This window comes from Patagioenas fasciata, chromosome 3 (genome assembly GCF_037038585.1).
Source record: "Patagioenas fasciata isolate bPatFas1 chromosome 3, bPatFas1.hap1, whole genome shotgun sequence".
NCBI classification, from domain to species: domain Eukaryota; kingdom Metazoa; phylum Chordata; class Aves; order Columbiformes; family Columbidae; genus Patagioenas; species Patagioenas fasciata.
In genome coordinates this window covers 124,688,398-124,710,471 of record NC_092522.1, presented here as the reverse complement: position 1 = coordinate 124,710,471, position 22,074 = coordinate 124,688,398, and the positions used below count along the sequence as shown (strand labels likewise).

The following is a 22,074-nucleotide window of genomic DNA, read 5'->3' as shown; positions in this document are numbered from 1 at the left end:
TGCATTCCCAAATTGCGGTGCATCAGCAATGCGAATGAATTCCCAAATTGCAGTGCACTCCCAAATTGCAATGAGCTCCAAAACTGCCATGCATTCCCAAACCACAATGAGTTACCAATTGCAGCCCACTCCCAAATTGCAAGAGCTGCAAAATTGCAGTGTAGTCCAATTGCAATGCACTCCCAAATTGCAATGAGTTCCAAAATTGCAGATCATTGCCAATTTGCAGTGTATTTCCACATTGCAATGAGTTACCGATTGCAATGCACTCAAAAATTGCAGTGATTTCCCAAATTGCAGTGCACTCCCAAATTGCAGTGCATTCCCAAATTGCAGTGCACTCCCAAATTGCAGTGCATCAGCAATGTGAATGAATTCCCAAATTGCAGTGCACTCCCAAATTGCAGTGCACTCCCAAATTGCAGTGCACTCCCAAATTGCAGTGCATCAGCAATGTGAATGAATTCCCAAATTGCAGTGCACTCCCAAATTGCAATGAGCTCCAAAATTGCCGTGCATTCCCAAACCACGAGTTACCAATTGCAGCCCACTCCCAAATTGTAAGAGCTGCCAAATTGCAGTGTATTCCAATTGCAATGCACTCCCAAATTGCAACGAGTTCCAAAATTGCAGTGCATTCCCAGTTTGCAGTGTATTTCCACAATACAATGTGTTACCAATGGCAATGCACTCAAAAATTGCAGTGATTTCCCAAATTGCAGTGCACTCCCAAACTGCAATGCATTAGCAATGCAAATGAATTCCCAAATTGCAGTGCACTCCCAAACTGCAGTGTGTTACTAATTGCAGTGCACTCCCAAATTGCAATGAGTTACCAATTGCAATGCACCCCCAACTTGCAGTTATTTCCCAAATTGCAATGCATTCCCAATTTGCAGTGCATTTCCAAATTGCAATGCACTGCCAACTTGCATTAATTTCCCAAATTGCAATGCACTCCCAAATTGCAGCGCACTCCCAAATTGCAATGCATCAGCAATACAAATGAATTCCCAAACTGCTCTGCACTCCCAAATTGCAATGTGTTACCAATTGCAGTGCACTCCCAAATTGCAATGAGCTCCAAAATCGTCATGCATTCCCAAACCACAATGAGTTACCAATTGCAGTCCACTCCCAAATTGTAAGAGCTGCCAAATTGCAGTGTATTCCAATTGCAATGCACTCCCAAATTGCAATGAGTTCCAAAATTGCAGTGCATTCCCAGTTTGCAGTGTATTTCCACAATACAATGTGTTACCAATGGCAATGCACTCAAAAATTGCAGTGATTTCCCAAATTGCAACGCACTCCCAAACTGCAATGCATTAGCAATGCAAATGAATTCCCAAATTGCAGTGCACTCCCAAATTGCAATGAGTTACTAATTGCAATGCACTCCCACATTGCAATGAGCTCCAAAATTGCAGTGCATTCCCAAACTGCAATGAGTTACCAATTGCAATGCACTCCCAACTTGCAGTGATTTCCCAAATTGCAATGCATTCCCAAATTGCAACGCATTCCCAAACTGCAATGCACTCCCAAATTGCAGCGCACTCCCAAACTGTAGTGCATCAGCAATACAAATGAATTCCCAAACTGCTCTGCACTCCCAAATTGCAATGTGTTACCAATTGCAGTGCACTCCCAAATTGCAATGAGTTACTAATTGCAATGCACTCCCACATTGCAAGAGCTCCAAAATTGCAGTGCATTCCCAAGCCGCAATGAGTTACCAATTGCAATGCACCCCCAACTTGCAGTGATTTCCCAAATTGCAATGCATTCCCAATTTGCAAGGCATTTCCAAATTGCAATGCACTGCCAACTTGCATTGATTTCCCAAATTGCAATGCATTCCCAACTTGCATTGATTTCCCTAACTGCAATGCACTCCCAAATTGCAGCGCACTCCCAAACTGTAGTGCATCAGCAATACAAATGAATTCCCAAACTGCTCTGCACTCCCAAATTGCAATGTGTTACCAATTGCAGTGCACTCCCAAATTGCAATGAGTTACTAATTGCAATGCACTCCCACATTGCAAGAGCTCCAAAATTGCAGTGCATTCCCAAGCCGCAATGAGTTACCAGTTGCAATGCACCCCCAACTTGCAGTGATTTCCCAAATTGCAATGCATTCCCAACTTGCATTGATTTCCCTAACTGCAATGCACTCCCAAATTGCAGCGCACTCCCAAACTGTAGTGCATCAGCAATACAAATGAATTCCCAAACTGCTCTGCACTCCCAAATTGCAATGTGTTACTAATTGCAGTGCACTCCCAAATTGCAATGAGCTCCAAAATTGCTGTGCATTCCCAAACCACAATGAGTTACCAATTGCAGTCCACTCCCAAATTGCAAGAGCTGCAAAATTGCAGTGTAGTCCAATTGCAATGAGTTCCAAAATTGCAGTGCATTCCCAGTTTGCAGTGCATTTCCACATTACAATGAGTTACCAATTGCAACGCACTCCCAACTTGCAGTGATTTCCCAAATTGCAGTGCACTCCCAAACTGCCATGCATTAGCAATGCAAATGAATTCCCAAATTGCAATGCACTAATTGCAATGTGTTACTAATTGCAGCTCACTCCCAAACTGCAATGAATTACTAATTGCAACGCACTCCCACATTGCAAGAGCTCCAAAATTGCAGTGCATTCCCAAATTGCAATGCACTTCCAATTGCAATGCACTTCCAACTTGCAGTGATTTCCCAAATTGCAACGCGTTCCCAAATTGCAATGCACTCCCAACTCGCAGTGCACTCCCCAATTGCAATGCATTAACAATGCGAACGAATCCCAAATTGCAGGGCACTCCCCAATTGCGAGGAGCCTCCCTGCAGGGGTGGGTGTGTGGGGCTGCCTCTGATTCCATGCAGGAGCACAGAGATGGGATTTGCCCCAAAATTTGCTTGTGGCTGGAGCTTCCCCCTGTCCCCCATCCACTGGGCTCCTCCCCAGAGCATTTTGGGGGCTCCCAAAGCTCCTGCATCCCCTACAGGAGCAGAGAAACTGAGGCAGGGGTGCTTTGCTGAAGCTCCTTCAGTGCCTGGGCCAGGCAGAAATCAGGTGGCATTTGCCGTTTTGCCTTCTTTCTTCCCTGTTTAAAAATAAAACAGCTGAAATTTAATTATGGGCGGCTTTTATTCTTTACATCTCAATCTCCAAGGGCTTTATTTCTTTCCTCTTTTATGAGTTAATTGCTTCCTTTCTGCAATGGGGCCAGAGGAGAACGGCTGGAGGAGATGAGGACAGGACCAGAGCTGGCCCTGGATGGGAGCAGGGACATGTTGTCCCTTCGTTGTCCCCACCGGGCACAGCCGCAGTCCCACCGCGTCCTCCCTGCAGCTCAGCATCCCCCCGCAGCACCCACGGGTGCCTCGCAGCCTTGGAGGGAGACGCCAATTAAAAGCAGAGGAAAACAACAGATTTCCAGGGGACAGGGGACAAGCAGAGCCGGTGACATTGTGCCACCCTCGTGCCAGGGTGGTTTGGGGGGGCTGACGCTGCGGTTTGAGCCGTGCAAAGACGTGTCGGACCCACAGGGACCTTCGCCCTCGACACGCAGCAAATGGGGGGTTTTCAGGCCCTTTGGGGCTGAAATATTAACCGAGCATCCCCAGGGAAAAGGCGGCGCCGTCCCAGAGTCCAGGGGTGGGTTGAAATTTAACCGGGTGCCATCAAGCCCGATGGGTGCGAGGGACCGCGGTGGGGTGCAGTGCTGCCCCCCAGCACCAAACCTGGGGGCAAAGGGAACCCATGGGTGCCAGAGCCAGAGACTGGTATGGGGTAAAGTCCTGGAAGTGCAGAATTAGGATTAGGATTAGGATTAGGCCCATCGCCTTCCCACAGCAGCCCTGAGTCGGTGCCCCAGAGCAGCTGGGTTTTATGTGTATATTCTTATATTTTTGTCCCACTGCAGGTTTCTCAGGAGCAGCCGCAGCCGTGGGTTTTCCAGCCCATCTGCTGTGTGTGGGGGGCAGCGTCTCCCCAACAGACCCTGCCCAGAGCTCAGCCCTGGCTTTGGGGCTCTGCACCCTCCTCAGCCCCCAGCGTGGCCCTGCCAGGCTCTGCCTGCACTTCATGTGTGCACCCCATGTGTGCACCCCATGTGTGCACCCCAGTGCCTGCACCCTGTGTGTGCACCCTGTGTGTGCACCCCATGTGTGCACCCCATATGTGCACTCTGCACCCCGTGTGTGCACCCCATGTGTGCACCCCAGTGTCTACACCCTGTGTGTGCACCCCATGTGTGCACTCTGCACCCCATATGTGCACCCAAGTGCCTGCACCCTGTGTGTGCACCCTGCACCCCAGTACCTGCAATGTGCACCCCATATCTGCATCCTGCACCCAGTGCCTGCACCCTGAACCCTGTGTGTGCACCCAGCACCCCAGTGCCTGCACCCTGTGTGTGCACCCTGTGTGTGCACCCCATGTGTGCACCCTGCACCCCATGTGTGCACCCCGTGTGTGCACCCTGTGTGTGCACCCCAGTGCCTGTACCCTGTGTGTGCAACCTGTGTGTGCACCCCCGTGTGCACCCCATCTGTGCACTCTGCACCCCGTGTGTGCACCCCATGTGTGCACCCCAGTGTCTGCACCCTGTGTGTGCACACTGGTGTCTGCACCATGCACCCCGTGTGTGCACCCCATGTGTGCACCCTGCACCCTGTGTGTGCACCCCAGTGCCTGCACCCTGTGTGTGCACCCCATGTGTGCACTCTGCACCCCATATGTGCACCCAAGTGCCTGCACCCTGTGTGTGCACCCTGCACCCCAGTACCTGCGATGTGCACCTCATATCTGCACCCTGCACCCAGTGCCTGCACCCTGAACCCTGTGTGTGCACCCAGCACCCCAGTACCTGCAAAGTGCACCTCATATCTGCACCCTGCACTCAGTGCCTGCACCCTGAACTCTGTGTGTGCACCCAGCACCCCAGTGCCTGCACCCTGTGTGTGCACCCTGCACCCCAGTACCTGCAAAGTGCACCTCATATCTGCACCCTGCACTGAGTGCCTGCACCCTGAACCCTGTGTGTGCACCCAGCACCCCACCACCTGCACCGTGCACCCTGCACTCTGTGTGTGCACCTTGCACCGCAGGTATCCAGCCTGCACCCCCATGCCCTGACCCTGTATCCTGCACCTTGTGCGTGCACCCTGCACCCTGGTGCCTGCACACTGCACGCTCTGTGTGCATCCTGTGTGTGTACTCTGCACCCCCATACCCACACTGTGCACCCCAGGTGTGAAGCCTGCACCTGGTATCTTCACCCTGTGCTGTATGTGTGCACTTTGCACTGTACGTGTGCACCCCAGTGCCCACACCCTGCACCCTGTGCCCACACTGTGCACCCTTTATATGCACCCTGCACCCCATGTGTGCACCCTGCATCCCAGTGCCTGTGCACCCCATGTATGCACCCTGCACCCCGTTACCCACACCATGCACCCTATATGTGCAGCCTGAACCCTGCACTCCGTTTGTGCACCCTGTACCCTATGTGTGCATCCTGCACCCTGTGCGTGCACACTACGCCCCAGCACCTGCACTGTGCACCCCATGCTTGCACCCTGCACTTTGTGCACTCTGCACCCAATGTGTGCACCCTGCACCCCATTACCCACATCGTGCACCCTATACGTGCAGCCTGCACCCTGCACTCCATCTGTGCACCCTACACCCCGTGTGTGCATCCTGCACCCCGTGTGTGCACACTACACCCTGTGTGTGCATCTTGCACCCCGTTACCCACAGCATGCACCCTATATGTGCAGCCTGCACCCTGCACTCCGTTTGTGCACCCTGTACCCAATGTGTGCACCCTGCACCCTGTGTGTGCACCCTGCACCCCATTACCCACATCGTGCACCCTATATGTGCAGCCTGCACTCCATTTGTGCACCCTGCACCCAATGTGTGCACCCTGCACCCCATTACCCACATCGTGCACCCTATATGTGCAACCTGCACTCTGCATTCCATCTGTGCACCCTGCACCCTATGTGTGCATCCTGCACCCCGTGTGTGCACACTACACCCCAGCACCTGCACTGTGCACCCCATGCTTGCACCCTGCACTCTGTGCACCCTGCACCCAATGTGTGCACCCTGCACCCCATTACCCACACCATGCACCCTATAAGTGCAGCCTGCACTCCATTTGTGCACCCTGCACCCAATGTGTGCACCCTGCACCCCATTACCCACATCGTGCACCCTATATGTGCACCCTGCACCCTATGTGTGCACCCTGCACTCCATCTGTGCACCCTGCACCCTATGTGTGCATCCTGCACCCCGTGTGTGCACACTACACCCTGTGTGTGCATCTTGCACCCTGTTACCCACACCGTGCACCCTATATGTGCACCCTGCACCCTGCACTCTGTTTGTGCACCCTGCACCCAATGTGTGTACCTTGCACGCTATATGTGCACCATGCACCCCATTACCCGCACTACGCACCCTATATGTGCAGCCTGCACCCTGCACTCTGTTTGTGCACCCTGCACCCAATGTGTGCACCCTGCACCCAATGTGTGCATCCTACACCCCATGTGTGCACCCTGCACCCAATGTGTGCATCCTACACCCCATGTGTGCACCCTGCAACCCAATGCCTGCACCCTGGGCGTGCACCCTGCACTCCGTGCACACCTTGCACCGTATGTATGCAGCTTGCACCCCAACACCTGCACCCCGACACCCACACCCCGTGTGCGCACTTTGCTCCCCATGTGTGCACCTTGTACCCCAGCCCATGTCCGCGCCCTGCACCCCGTGCACAACATCCTGCAGACATTTCCCATTGCAGACTCATCACAGAGACCCCGTTGGGCTCAGAATGACGGGAGAAAAAGCTGGGGGTGCCTGGCCCCTCCCAGATCCACTTGTCCCCTGACTACAGCACCACTGCCACCAGCTTCTGCTCCACAGCAGAGCCAGAACAGCCACCTCTGCCACGGTCCCCTGCTGGCACCTTGCTCAAGCCCTAAAAAACCCAGTGCAGGACAAATAATGAGAAATAAAGCTGTAATTCCTGCAAACAGCCTGCAGGCAGCCTTGCAAACCACGTCCCCAGGGCCGGGTCCCGGATGCGTTGGGTGCTGCCACCATCACCCGCTCAGAGTGGCTGAGCCTCCGCTCCCCTGGGGACACGAGGTGATGTTTCCTCAACATCCAGTTTCTCTGTTGCTCTCCTTGGTAAGCGTTAGGATTTGTAGAGCGGGAATTGCAAGCTTGTCTTAAAAATTAAACCCAGCTCTGCTGGGCTGCCCTGGGAGCTCCAGGAGCTGCCCCTCATCTCGAGCCTTTGCGGGATTGTTTCTTCCAAGCCCGTGGTTTGAAAAGCCACCCTGAGCTTTTCCAGGCACTTTCTTCTTTCTTTGCAAGCTGAAGAGCTGAGAGGGGAGCAGGATGGAGCCGCGGTGCAGCGCGGACACAACAGCATTGTTGCTGGTACGAGCTCCCAGCTCTGCAGCATCCCCAGGATCGGGGTCCCTCTCCCTTTGCCGAAAACACAACAAGCGGCTTCCAGCTGCAAAAAGCAATGGCCCAGAGGAGCTCGATGTGCAGCCAGGTTTATTTCTTCATCCGTCGTGCTGTGGGTGCTGTGGGGGTGTCTCTATCCCCACCGGGCACCCTGGGCTCGCTGCATCCCACCCACCTGTGTGGGTATCGGAGCTCGTGCACCTGTCCTCCTGTGGGATGGAGGATGCGCCCAGGGCACCAAGAACATGGGCACCCCAGGGACACGAGTGTGATGGGAGCGGCTGAGGGAGCTGGGGGGTTCAGCTGGAGAACAGGAGCTGAGGGGAGACCTTCTGATCTCTGAACTGCCTGAAAGGAGCTTGGAGCCAGGGGGGTCGGGCTCTGCTCCCCAGGAACAAGCGCCAGGAGCAGAGGAAATGGCCTCAAGTTGCGCCAGGGGAGGTTGAGGTTGGATGTGGGGAACAATTTCTTCCCCAAAGGGCTGTGGGGCATTGGAACAGGCTGCCCAGGGCAGTGCTGGAGTCACCATCCCTGGAGGGCTGGACAGACGGACATGAGGTTCTCAGGGACATGGGACAGTGGCAGGGTGGGTTATGGATGGACTCAATGATCTTGAGGGTCTTCTCAACCAAAATGATCCCGTGATTCTATGCACCGGGGCACCTGTGCACCCCAGGATCAAGGGATTCCCGTGCGGCAAAACCACACAGCCCCGTGGGGCCCAGGACACTCGCAGCCGGGGGGGTGGGAGCTGGAGAAGCTGCTCTGGGCTGCAGGATTGGGGTCTGGGGATGATGAGGATGGAACTGGGGGAAGGGGCTGCTGGAGCAGGAGCAATCCCAGAATCCCAGAATGTCAGGGGTTGAAGGGCCCTGGAAAGCTCATCCAGTGCAATCCCCCCATGGAGCAGGAACACCCAGCTGAGGTTCCACAGGAAGGGGTCCAGGCGGGTTTGAATGTCTGCAGAGAAGGAGGAGACAATGCCAGGGGCTGGGCTGCAGGGGGGAGCTGGCAGGAGCAACCCAACACCTACAAAACCCCCGAACGCCGATGCCAGCGCCACGGTTGAGGCTGTTTTGGCAGCACCCGCCTGGATTCTATGATTTATGGGCAGGGCTGCGGGGCGGGCGCTTGGCCGTGGGCCCAGCTGCCCGAGGATGATGCTCTGGGATCTTCCATTCCATGGGGAAACCCCAAAGCAGCCCCCAAACCCACTCCCAGCGCTGCCCCCCAGCAGCAAACCGGGGGGAGCAGAGAGGGGTTGTGCATAAAGCTGGGCTGGGGGCAGCGGCTTCAAACCCCTCACCACCCACCCAGGGGATGGTTTTGTCCCTTTCCCCTCCCTCCAAATCCACACAGCTCCTTTTCCAGAGCGAATCCGGATGCAACAACATTCCCGTGGGCTCGCTGGAAGGGAGACGCAGACAGACAAACCGCAACGGCCCGGCTGAACATAGTTGTGGGCGGGGGAGAATTTAGCCAGGGGGGTGGGAAATACCAAGCGTGTTTGCCCAAATCCCCACGCCATCCTGGTTTATAATGTCTGTTGGGGCCAGGGGGAGGTGGATGCAGGCTGGGGATGAGCCCTGACGCCATAGGGATGGGCTATGGGGACGAGAACCTGCACCCCATGGACAGCGGGGAGAGCCGAGGCGCTCGGGTCACTTTGTGCTTTATTTCTCGCTGTGATAAGGCAAAAGGTGATGGCACAGGCAGCATTAATTATGCATTAAAACCTCCACACCAAATCCAACCACTCAGCCACAACCTGGGACCCTCCGGCCACCCCCTGAGCCAAGGGAGCCCCTGGGACGGGGTCGGGGTGAATGGGGCAAGGATGGGTCAAGCCCCAAATTATCTCCCAGGACCTCCGTGAGAGCTCATGGGGACCCTGCACGAAGCAAAGTCCCCTGTGCCACCCCAGTCCCAGCTCCCCAGCCCCAAATTATCTCCCAGGACCTCTGTGAGAGCTCATGGGGACCCTGCACAAAGTAAAGGCCCCTGTGCCACCCTGGTCCCGGCTCCCCCAGCCCTTCCACCCATCCAAACACCAACCCAAGCCCCAAAGGCAAAAATCAAGCCCTAGAGGTAAAATGGAAGACTAAAAGGCAGCATCATCCAGGGGGGGAAAGGCACAGGCTCTGCTCGCTCACAGCCTGGAGATCTTGGGCACGGGGGGCACCGGGGGGAGCCCCTTCAGCCACTCCAGCAGGATCCTGTTCAGCGCCACCGGCCTGGGGGGGACACGGAGCTGGGGTGGGATCTGGCGCCCCCCGGGGAAGGGGGAGCCCGGACCCGGCGGCCCCACGGGGTGCACGGTACCTCTCCATCTGCGTCCAGTGCCCGCACTCCTCGATGTGCCCCCGGCGCAGCTGCGGGATCTGCGGGGGGACACGCGAGAAGGGATGGTTTGGGGCAAGATCGGGCAGAACCGGGATCAGCACAGCCCAGCCTGGGCTGCATCGGCATCCCCAGCTCCTCCTTTGGGCGAGAGGAGTCCCCCTCCTGCCGCTGCAGGCAGCAGAGGAGGCAAATGTCCCCCCTTCCCAAGCGATGTCCCCGAATTCCAGATTGCATCTGGAATCTTGTGTCCAGTTGTGGCCCCTCAGCTCCAGAAGGACAGGGAACTGCTGCAGAGAGTCCAGCGCAGCCACCAAGATGCTGAAGGGAGTGGAGCATCTCCCGTGTGAGGAAAGGCTGAGGGAGCTGGGGCTCTGGAGCTGGAGAAGAGGAGACTGAGGGGGGACTCATTCCTGGGGATCAATATGGAAAGGGGCAGTGTCAGGAGGATGGAGCCAGGCTCTTCTGGGTGACAACCAGTGACAGGACAAGGGGCAATGGGTGCAAACTGGAACACAGAAGGTTCCACTGAAAGAGGAGAAGAAACTTGTTGGGGGTGAGGGTGTCAGAGCCTGGCCCAGGCTGCCCAGGGAGGTTGTGGAGTCTCCTTCTCTGCAGACATTCAAACCCGCCTGGACACCTTCCTGTGGAACCTCAGCTGGGTGTTCCTGCTCCATGGGGGGATTGCACTGGATGAGCTTTCCAGGGCCCTTCAACCCCTGACATCCTGGGATTCTGTGATTCTGTCTCTTCTGCTCTGGTCTCCTCTCAGCACCCAAATGTACCTTGCGGCTTCATGTTCCGGTGTCCGCAGATGGTCCCATCATGAGGAGCTGACTGGGACCGGGTTGGGACCTCCCTCCAACCTCAGCCATCCACCCTGAGATGCTGTCCCCAAAGCACCCAGCCCCATCGCATCTCCAGGTAGGGCTCAACCCAAGGCAGGGTGCTTTGGATGGGTCCCTTCCACCCCTGACATCCTGGGTCAAACCCCACCGTGGGGTCCCACAGAAGAGGTTCAGGACCAGGGTGACTCACCCACTGCTCCATGCCCTTGCTCATCTTGGGTTGCAGCACCATGTCCTTCCCGGCCGTGACCATCAGCGCTGGCATCATGATCTATGAGGGGACACGGGTGACAAGGCGCGGGGAAGGCGCCGGGTCTGTAAATCGTCCCCATGGGACAGGATGTGTCCCCACCTTCCTGTCCCTGGCAGAGAGCGCCCAGCGCCAGTTGGGTCGTATGTTGCGGTACCAGTTCAAGGGGCCTCTGGGAGAGAAGGGAACGAGCTGGAGATGCTGGGACCCGGCTCCTGTCACCACCGCGGGGACAATCCCACGGGACTGACAGCAGCCTCCACCCAGCAGCCACGCGCCTTCTCGGGGTCATCAGGCAAGGCCAAGGTGGGTCTGGGGGTCCCCCTTCTGCAGGGGGGGACCCCACCACCCCCCAGGCTCCTGGCCCTACCTGAAGCTGGATATCTGGAAGCGCTGGATGTAATATTGCAGGTCGGGGCCGCACAGGATAGAGCTGGCGGGGGGGTCTTCTGGGAAGCCCGCCAGCAGCCCCCCTGCAACAAGAGGCCCAGCACTGCTGCCATGTCCCCGCCACGTCCCCCCACCCCACAGCGAGCTCTGTGTCCCCCTCACCTCGCTTCGAGACCTCGTGGAATTTGATCTTAGAGGGCAATTGGTCCTGCGGAGAGAGGGGAGTGGTGGGAGGCAAGATGGACACCATTCCAGGGGTAACCCATCCCCCGGGGGGGGGAAACCCACTGTTGGGGGGATCCCTGGAGCTGCCAGGCAGACTTGGGGCTCCGTCCCCCACTGGGAGCAGGCACAGAGCATCACTGCACCCCGAGGGATGCAGGAACCAAACAAGCAGCCCTTCACTGCGAAGCCAGGAACAGGCACAGAGCATCGCTGCGTCCCTGAAGATGCAGGAATCAATCACACAGCTGTGGGACACAGAGCTGGGAGCAGGCACAGAGCATCGCTGAATCCCAAAGGATGCAGGAACCAACTGCGCAGCCCCAGAGTGCAGAGCTGGGAGCGAACATGGAGCATCACTGCATCCCTAAAGATGCAGGAACTGACTGTGCAGCCCTGGGCTGTGGAGCTAAGGACAGGCACAGAGCATTGGTGCACCCCAAAGAATGTAGGAACCAACCATGCAGACCTGGGATCTGGAGCCAGGAGCAGACATGGAGCATCACTGCATCCCTGAAGATGCAGGAACTGACTGTGTAGCCCTGGGCTGTGGAGCCGAGAAGAGGCACAGAGCATCACTGCATCCCTAAAGATGCAGGAATGAATCACACAGCTGTGGGACACAGAGCTGGGAGCAGGCATGGAGCATCGCTGCATTGCAAGGGATGCAGGAATCAGTCATGCAGCCCTAGGACACAGAGCTGGGAGCAGGCACAGAGCATCACTGCATCCTGAAGGATGCAGGAATCAGTCATGCAGCCCGAGGACACAGAGTCAGGAGCAGACACAGAGCATCACTGCATCCTGAAGGATGCAGGAATCAGTCATGCAGCCCGAGGACACAGAGTCAGGAGCATGCACAGAGCATCACTGCATCCTGAAGGATGCAGGAGTCAGTCATGCAGCCCGAGGACACAGAGTCAGGAGCATGCACAGAGCATCACTGCATCCTGAAGGATGCAGGAGTCAGTCATGCAGCCCTAGGACACAGAGTCAGGAGCAGACACAGAGCATCACTGCATCGCAAGGGATGCAGGAATCAGTCATGCAGCCCTAGGACACAGAGTCAGGAGCAGACACAGAGCATCACTGCATCCCAAAGGATGCAGGAACCAACTGTGCAGCCCCAGGGTGCAGAGCTGGGAGCGAACATGGAGCATCACCGCATCCCAAAAGATGCAGGAACTGACTGTGTAGCCCTGGACTGTGGAGCCAAGAACAGGCACAGAGCATTGGTGCATCCCAAAGAATGCAGAAACCAACCATGCAGATCTGGGATCTGGAGCCGGGAGCAAGCACAGAGCATCAGTGCATCCCTGAAGATCCAGGAACCAATCACACAGCGGTGGGACACAAAGCTGGGAGCAGGCACAGAGCATCACTGCATCCTGAAGGATGCAGGAATCAGTCATGCAGCCCTAGGACACAGAGTCAGGAGCATGCACAGAGCATCACTGCATCCCAAATAATGCAGGAACCAACTGTGCAGCTCCAGGGTGCAGAGCTGGGAGTGGACAGAGAGCATCACTGCATCCCAAAATATGCAGGAACTGACTATGTAGCCCTGGACTGTGGAGCCAACAGGCACAGAGCATCACTGCATCCCAAAGGATGCAGGAACCAACCATGCAGCTCCAGTCATGGAGCATCAATGCATCCCTAAAGATGCAGGAATCAATCCTGCAGCCATGGAACACAGAGTCAGGAGCAGGCACAGAGCATCACTGCATCCTGAGGGATGCAGGAACTGACCACATAGCCCTGGGCTGCGGAGCCAGGAGCAGGCACAGAGCATCACTGCATCCTGAGGGATGCAGGAAACCAATCACACAGCCCCAGGATGCAGAGCTGGGAGCAGGCACGGAGCATCGCCACATCCCGAGGGATGCAGGAAACCAATCACACAGCCCCAGGATGCAGAGCTGGGAGCAGGTACGGAGCATCGCCACATCCCGAGGGATGCAGGACCTGCTCGCTGCAGAGCCAGGAGCAGCCGGCGGTGCGGGCAGAGGATGCCGCTGGCAAGGCACGGCCTCCCGTGTGCTCCTGGGGCGCTGTTATTTTAAACCGGCAAGGTTTGCGCCCTGCAGTGAGAGATGAACATTTATCTGCAGGGGTTAAGGCCGCAGCGCTGGCGCTGCGAGGGCCAGGTAGAGCTCCAAGCACAGACACGTTCCCCAGGCACCACGGCTTCCTAGAGCTCCTCTCAGTCCCTCCTCAGGGTCAGCTTTCAGTCTTAAAAAGATGCGGGCCCTGCACTGCTGCTTACAAGGATGCGTTCACTCTGGTCCCTACTGATGGCTGCCAGTGCACACTTTCATAGGACAGCAAATACAGGGTGGGGAAGCCCTTAGGGTCACTGCAAAGCCACCCCTGAGCCCTTTTTGGAGGGCTTGGAGAGGAACATCAGGCTGTGGAGCCCCCCAGGCCCACCCAGAGCTCCAAACCTACCTCCTGGCGTTGGGAGCGGATCAGCACCTTCAGTGTCCGGCCAATGTCCCTCTCCAGCTCCGCTTCTGCAATACCCTGCATGGGGGGGGCCAGGAAGCACTGGGGGTGACACCGACTCTCCCCAGGGACCCCAAACCCCTGGGGGCTCCAGTTTCCCCCCGGGGTGGATCCTCCACCCGCTGGGGCTTGAGGGGACGCTGGGGATGGGGTTTTGCAGAGCTCAGCTTGGGGACAAGGTCTGGCAGGGGGACCCCAACCCAGTTGTGGTGACAGCAAGATCCCCACGGTGTGACAGCAGGCGGTGCCCGGGGGGGTCCCCATACCCCAGAGTGGGGGGTTTAAGCCCCAAAAAAGCGGTGGGGGATAAAAATCGGGGTCGTGGACTCACCGGCTCCTGGAAGTAGAACTGGTATTCGAAGGTGGGGATGGCCTTCATCTTCTCCACGATGTCGACGGCGGGGTCGGCGGGGCGGTACGGCGTGTTCAGCGAGGCCACGGCTCTGCCGCACCGCACGCGGACTCAGCGCCGGGGCCCCCCCCGCGCCAGCCGGGGCTTTGCCGTGCGGACAGGACGGGATTCGGGGTGTCCCGACCCCCGGGGGGGACCCCAGCACCCACCTGACCCTCTCGGGGTAGAACAGAGCCATGTTCCACACCACCACGCCGCCCCAGTCGTGACCCAGCAGCACGGTCTGCGGGATGCCCTGCGGGGAGGGGGTGTCAGCGCTGCACCCCCGCAGCAGCGCCCCAAAGACACCACAAAACACCAATATTTTCCCCCTTTTCTTTTTTTGGCCACTTTGTTGCTGTTTCCCCCCTCCCCCCAACTCAAGGAAGAAGCATTACCTGGATCCCCCTGAGCAATTCGCTCCCATTTAATGCAACATTTCCTGCGCTCTCCAGAGGGAAAAGCGTTTGATTTATCCACTGAAAACATGTCTGGAGGCTGCTGGTCACCCTGAGGTGACAGCACGGGGGACATCTCGCTATTGTCACAGCCAAATAAAGCCCCAACCGCAGGGACGGGCTCAGAGCATCCCTAGTGCAGATCCTGTGGTTCTCCCCCCCATTCCTTCTTCCTGACCCCTCTGGGCACTTACAAATAAATCCAATTAAACCCCGCGCTGCTGACGATGTAGCAGCCGGTTCATAATTAGCTGATATTTAGAAGATTAATTAAAATTCCCCCCCGGCGGCGGCGGCTGAGGTTGGTGAGTTCTGCTCACTGCCATGCGATGGTGTGAAACCTGGGGTCTGGGACCCCCACAAAGAGAGGCGGAGGGTTTGGGGGGTCCCAAGTGGCTGACAGTGACATACAAGTGACCTACGGCAACCCACAAGTGGCTGAGAGTGACCTACAAGTGTCTGAGATTGACCCACAAGTGACCCTGAGTGACCTACAAGTGATTAATGGAGATGCATCACAAGGTGGGAGCTCCCGCCTCCCATATGGGGCTGACAGGTCCATTTCACCATCACCGCGCTGGCCCCTGGACCGCTCGGCATCTCCTGCATCCCCAACACCAGCGCACAAGGAGCCCTTGCAAAACCCTCCAGGGCTCTTTTGGTTTCCTCTCCATTGTTTCTCAAGTTATTCTTTTCTTTTTAGCATTTTTTGTAGGACTCGCCCCCTCGGAAGCCGTTTCGCAAGGGAAAAGCCCCGGGGGTGCTGGCATTTGCAGGCTCTGCTTTCCTCCCCCTCCACTCCATCTCTTTGAAAAGGCACAGGAATCAAGCCCATCAACCCCATCCTCTCACCGGGATGGGAATTAAACCCAGAGCTCCCAAAGGGATGGGACGCTGAGATGACACAGGGTTCAAGCCATGCTGAGGGGCAGTGTTGGTCCCCTGGCCACCCCAGTCACTCAGGAGCTGCTACAATTGGGTTTTAATGGGGGACAGGGGCTGTGACCCAGTATCCTTCCCCACAAGCTTAGTAAAACCCAAACCAGGCGCCACCAGCTCATGTCCCCGTCCTCAGCAAGGACACAACGCCCAGGAGGAGGTGACGTGGAGCTGGGGACCCTCCCAAGGATGGGTCGTCCCCACCGCAATGGGTTGGGTGAACATCCCCATCCTTCAAATCGCACCCATGGGGAACACAAGGATGGGGCTCGGCGCTGCCCCAAGGGGTTTGGGGCAAAGTCACCAGGGACCTCAGCATAGGACAAAGTCACCAGGCAGCTCAGCTGTGTCTTCATGGGAAGGAAAAGGTGAAGCACAACCAGGGGGACAAGTGCCCAAACCTTGCCGAGAAATAGGGACCCATGGCGGGAAGCTCCTCACCAGTTTGTTCAGGAAAACCACCAGGTCCTGGGGACAGGAGGAGAGAAAGGCTCAGGTCCTGGTGGGACGTGTCCCACCAGCCCACCGCCCCCGTCCCACCCCCCCAGCTCCTCACCTTGCAGATCTGCTCCTGCGAATATTCCTCTATATCTGCACAAAAGACACAATTGCCATGATTTTAGCATCCCCCCGTTTCTATGGATGTGTTCTGCATCCATCGGGGCCGCGGGAGGAGCAGAACAGCTCCCACCCCCCAGGAGAAGACTCCTCCACCCATCTTCTCCTGGGCTGGACCTCAGGACCAGCAGCTCCAGCCCCATCCCAGTACAGCCCAGTAAAGCCAGCTCACCCGGCGGGGCCGTGGACTCCCCATAGCCCTTCATCTCCAGAGCGATCACCCTGAATCCGGCATCGGCCAGCGCGGGGATCTGGGGGAAAACCATCAGCTTCTGGGGGGCACGGAGCCCCCCGGAGCCCTCCTGCCCACCCAGCATGCCCAGAGGTGTCCCCGGGGCAGCTGGTGACACTGGAGGGTGGGGAACTCTCCTGAGTCCCTCAAAGCTGAAAACAGGGTGGTGGGACAGCCCCAGGATCCCCCAGAGTGGTGGTCGTGCACCCCCTCCACCCCAGCATCTCACCCTCATCCATCCATCTGTCCGTCCATCTGTCCGTCCATCCATCCATCTGTCCATCCGTCCGTCCATCCGTCTGTCCGTCCGTCCATCCATCTATCCATCCATCCATCCATCCATCTCTCCATCCATCCCTCCCTCCATCCATCCCTCCCTCCATCCATCCCTCCCTCCATCCATCCGTCCATCCGTCTATCCGTCCGTCCGTCCCTCCGTCCGTCCCTCCATCCGTCCGTCCCTCCATCCGTCCGTCCGTCCATCCGTCCGTCCGTCCATCCGTCCATCCGTCCGTCCATCCGTCCATCCGTCCATCCGTCCCTCCATCCTTCCATCCGTCCCTCCATCCTTCCATCCCTCCGTCCGTCCATCCGTCCCTCCGTCCGTCCATCCATCTGTCCATCCATCCATCCATCCATCTGTTCGTCCATCTGTCCGTCCGTCCATCCATCCATCCATCCATCCATCTGTTCGTCCATCTGTCCGTCCGTCCATCCGTCCATCTCCTCGTCGCCTCCATCACCTGGTAGCGCCAGGACAGCCACGTCTCGGGGAAGCCGTGGCACAGGCAGATGACGGGGCCCTCTCCCATCTCCAGAAAGTGCAGCTGCACGCCGGGCTGGAAGGCACAGAGACCCCTCACCAGCCCTGGCCGTCACCCCCAACCCGCCTCTCACCACCCCCCACCGGTTTGGCTGCTGAGTGATGGGACAAGCTCAGCACCCCCACCCCAGAGGACAAGGGACGACCCAACAAGCCTTACATGGAGCTCAACACCCTTCCCAGGACACCTGACCCCCCATCAAGCCTGGGGACACCTTGTCACCCAGGCAGCCCCCTACCCGGATGGACACGTAGCCATGGCTGACGCTGGACGGGTCACACGCGGTCGGCAGCGGCTCTTCTAGGCCGAGAAGCTGTGGGTGAGGAGCATGGGGTGAATGGTGGCCTCAGCACGATGTCCCCACCATGGGACAGCCACACGTTTGAGGGCCGGGGGATGAGGTTATGGGGACGGGCAGCGTTTGAAGGAGGTCACTGTCCCCATCGCTTTGGTTCCCAAAGCGCGACATCATGGCAAGACCCAGAACCACAGAATATCAATCTCAGGTTGGAAGGGACCCATTAAGGATCAAGTCCAACCCCTGCTCCTCACAGAAGCCTCACAAAAAATAATCAGTGTCTTTACAATGAAGCCTGAAAACATGAGCGAAGGTTCAAAACAAAATGGCACGTAAAAGAACCGGCCTTTAGCTTCCAAACAGGTTTTAAAACAATCTGTGCCCCCCCAAAACATCAAATATCTTTGCAGTCAACCTCAACAATCTGGGAGCCTGATATGATTTGAGTTTGGCAACAACACGAGTCAAGATGCCAACTCCAAGCGGTTCCATTGAGCATTAGGGACCTCGGTGGGCCAGGGCAAGGAAGGACAGGAAAACACAGGGAAGGGGGAATGAAGGGGATAAAGAATGGGTTGGTGACGCATGACCAGGTCACGGTGACACCTTTGTGTGCTTCTGCCTGCGCCCACCCGGCCGTTCTATGCACAGAGACCAGCAGGATTTATGCTGGCGCTTTCCCTACATCATTAGAAATGGAAGAAGCAACTGTATAATTAAAGCAGAGGGTAAAACAAAGCAAAGCCAAAGGCCAGGACACAAGCGCCACTTGCAGAGCAGCATCGCTGCACGAGGGGTCCGTCCCACCCGTCGCCCCAGGGACCCCAGGAGAGCAGGAGATGGGGGACCCAGATCACCCCACGTACCTGGACACCCGAGAGCTGCTCCAGCTCCTTCAGGACGGCGTCGGTGTCCCTGACGAGGATGGTGGCCATGCCCATCTCCCGAGCCGGCCGCAGGTTCTCCCCGATGTCATCCAGGAGGATGGCCTGGAAACACAACAGCCAGGGCTCAGCACCCAGCGCGGGCGCTCGCAGCGACCCCCCATGACTGTTCTTTTGGGAGTGACGGCCGTACCTCCTGCGGTTCCACCTGCAGAGTGCCCAGGGCGTAGGTGTAGATCTGGGGATCCGGTTTCTGCATGTCGAGCCGGCAGGACTCAATCACCAGGTCAAAGTGCCGGTGCAGCATGTTCATCAGCGTGGCCGTGAAGAGCCGCCCGGCGCTGTCATCCACCCAGTTGTTGGTGAGGACGCAGGTTTTAAACCCTAGGAAAGGGCTGGTTTTCCCACGCCGCTCCCCCAAAAGCATTTGGTTTCACTTCTCCTCCCCAAGCTACACCTCTCAGACCTTCCCAGCCTAATATTTCCCATTTACAAGGCTCTGTCTGGAAGAAGATGACCCAGCAGGAGATAACAGGATGCTCAGCAGGAGCTTACGCCCGGTTTGTACCTCTAGAAAAGCAAATCTGAACCTTGGGGACATGAGCCAGAGCTCGGGGACACTGAGATGCTGAGGATGGACCCATCACGGCGCCGGGTGACGGGCTGCGGCATCCTGCTAATTGCTGGCGGGGTGATTACGTCTGATGAATTTGGCAGCAGGGCTCGGAATATTTAGTTAGAGACGCTGAGAGAGCACTTTGGTAGAATCGCAGAATCATTTTGGTTGGAAGAGACCTTCAAGATCATCATGTCCAACCATTAATTCAACCTCTGGCACTGCCCCATGGCCCTGAGAACCTCATGTCCGTCTGTCCAGCCCTCCAGGGATGGTGACTCCAGCACTGCCCTGGGCAGCCTGTTCCAATGCCCCACAGCTCTTTGGGGAAGAAATTGTTCCCCACATCCAACCTCAGCCTCCTCCTGATGATGATGATGATGATGATGATGATGATGATGATGATGATGATGACTGAGCAGAGACCCCATGGTGGGACCAACCAGCACCTCCACGGCAGCCGCTCAGGAGGGCAGCAGCACCCTGACTCCATCACCCCGAGCCCCAAAACCCCCCTGTCACCCACCGTTCCTCCGCAGCACCCCGGCCGCCTGCAGCAGGGGGGTGTTGATCGTCCCCTTGGCCGCCATCTCCTCGAAGATGCGGGAGATGGAGAAGGTGGCCGGCAGGGTGACGCCCGAGGCAGAGGCGTGCTGCCGGCAGCCCTCTTCCACCTCTGAACAAAGCTGGAAAACACCCACAAAATCATCCGATAAACCCCCAAAAACATAAAACAAAGCCCATCTCGGAGCTTGCGCTCCCCCGGCGCATCGGAGCATCCGCGATGCTCCACGGTTGGTACCCAAGGGCTCACCTGGGACAGGGTGATCTGTCCCTTCATGGCTTTGGCGTAAGGGCTCTCGGAGCTGCCAGCAAACAGCACTTTTTGCAAGAAACTACTGCAAGGAGAAGGAGGGGAGGTCAGCTGGGGGGGTACCCCAATATCAGGGGGTCACCCCAATACCAGGGGGGTGCTGGGGTACACTATGGGGATGCTTTGTGCCAGGGATATGGAGCTGCCTAAATCAGTCCCGCTCCCTCTTCCATCATCTCTGGGACTGGAGCATCACTCCATTACCGGACCGGGAGATCGCTGCCCATTTATTTCTCGCTGGCAGTTCAATTACTTCGCCCCGCAGATAAACGAGCAGGGAGTTTCGACACGAACAACAAAAATATAAAATAGTGCAAAGAGTAAGGTTATTTTGTAAGCTGCATCTCGGGGAAAATAACTTTCCCCTATCACAAGATCACGAAAGGCCTTCTCGGGCGGCAATAAAACAAGATTATAGCCACGGGCCTTAGGACAAAGTCGATAAAAACGCAGCTCGGTTAAAAATAAACGGCTTTACCTTTTCCAGCAGGATTGCTGTCATCTTCTTTTTAATATAAAACGAAGTAAAAAATATGCTTGATGGCCTGATAATCTGGGAATTTATTGCTCCATCTGCTCCACGTCCTCCAGCATTTAGCTCTTTAATATTTTATTCTTTTTTTAACTTTTTTTTCCTTTAAACACCCAGGCGGTGCTAGGAAAGCCCAGCACATCGGGCGGTACAGACAGAACCTGTTTGCCTGCTGTTTGGGAGCTTCCGCAATTAGTAATTCCGAAATATCTCATATTAAGTGGGGCAAAGGGCTCAGTGGGACTTGAGAGGTTGTTTGGGACTCATTCGGGGATCCAATTTTCTGGGTTTTGTCAGCTCCAGCTTGTGCATTTAGTTGTGTCAGGTCTCAGCGCTGGGGAAGGGATGAACTTAATTAATTATCTTGGTTAATTAAGTATTAGATGCTCTTCTTAGTGCTTTTGCAAACACCCCCTATGCCAACCTGGGGGTTACTTTCAACTGCTGACCTATACCCTACAACCAGGACAGGATCATCCCCAGCCTGCACCCCACATATACACAGGGACCCCAAGCTGCACCCCACACCCAGGACAGGGGGACCCCACCCTGCACCCCACACCCGGTCCTGCGCTCCTGCTGCCCAGTCGCGCACAGCCCGTGCGGCCGGGCGCCGCACACACAGTATTGTCGCCTCGTCTCTACGAGTCTCGGGCCGAGCGGCAACTCGCCGAGACGCGGGCGGAAAAGCGCCGCCGGGCTAGGCCGGGCCGGGTCAGGCCATACCTGGGCAGAGCAAAGTGCCGCTCGCAGGACCCCAGGAAGTGCTGCAGGCCGGGCCCAAAGAGCACGCCGCCAAGGTCGAACAACACAGCCCTCCGCTTCATGGCCACCCCACCGCCGGCACCATCCGGACTCGAACCCGTGACCCCAACCCTTCCAGCGAGGAGGCCGCTCCACACCCCCGCGGGCCCCGCCCCCGAGGCCTCGCCCCCTGCCTGGGTGCTGCGCTGGGTCCTAGCGCCGCCGTTCGGCGCCTGTCACAGGGGGCACCCCTGCACGGGGGCAACCCGTCTTTGTCACACGAGCACCTCCCGGTCCCGGGGAGCTTTGGGGACCTCCGTCCCCACGGCTGTGGGTGGTCGCCACTCCACCCGTTCCCTGTCTCTGCTCCCCGGGGTTTTGCCCGTAATCGCTTGTTTTTTTTCCCGTTAAAGAGGAGCCCGGGACCCCTCTTCAGGTCCCGCAGCACCCCAAGGTGCAGCAGCACCCACTGACCCAACCTGCGTGCACCCAAATCCTAATGGGGCTGAAGGTGGGAAGGGGCGGGGGGGGCACAGGTCGGAGCGGCCATATGTGCTGCAGGTGTGCACACGTGTGCACACACGTGCATGCAC

The 22,074-nt window shown here is 57.2% G+C and overlaps 1 protein-coding gene across 2 annotated transcripts; it reads right to left on the bottom strand.

Annotated features, from left to right (window-relative positions):
* Positions 1–9,168: 9,168 nt before the first annotated feature.
* EPHX2 (epoxide hydrolase 2) lies at positions 9,169–21,631 on the bottom strand. Of its 2 annotated transcripts, none has more exons than XM_065834176.2 (19): positions 21,464–21,631; positions 20,146–20,230; positions 19,858–20,017; positions 18,909–19,099; positions 18,698–18,820; positions 17,772–17,846; positions 17,453–17,548; positions 16,650–16,728; positions 16,416–16,450; positions 16,301–16,327; positions 14,633–14,718; positions 14,403–14,514; positions 14,015–14,089; positions 11,504–11,549; positions 11,322–11,424; positions 11,054–11,123; positions 10,892–10,972; positions 9,836–9,894; positions 9,169–9,747 (listed from the first exon to the last, which is right to left on the bottom strand). In XM_065834176.2, the coding sequence occupies exons 1-19, from the start codon at positions 21,562–21,564 to the stop codon at positions 9,663–9,665; spliced, it is 1,689 nt and encodes a 562-aa protein (XP_065690248.2). In that variant the 5' UTR covers positions 21,565–21,631; the 3' UTR covers positions 9,169–9,662. The 2 variants fall into 2 exon arrangements, with proteins under 2 accessions (XP_065690248.2, XP_071663303.1); XM_071807202.1 differs by having other exon boundaries at positions 20,146–20,227.
* Between the last annotated feature and the right edge of the window lie 443 nt (positions 21,632–22,074).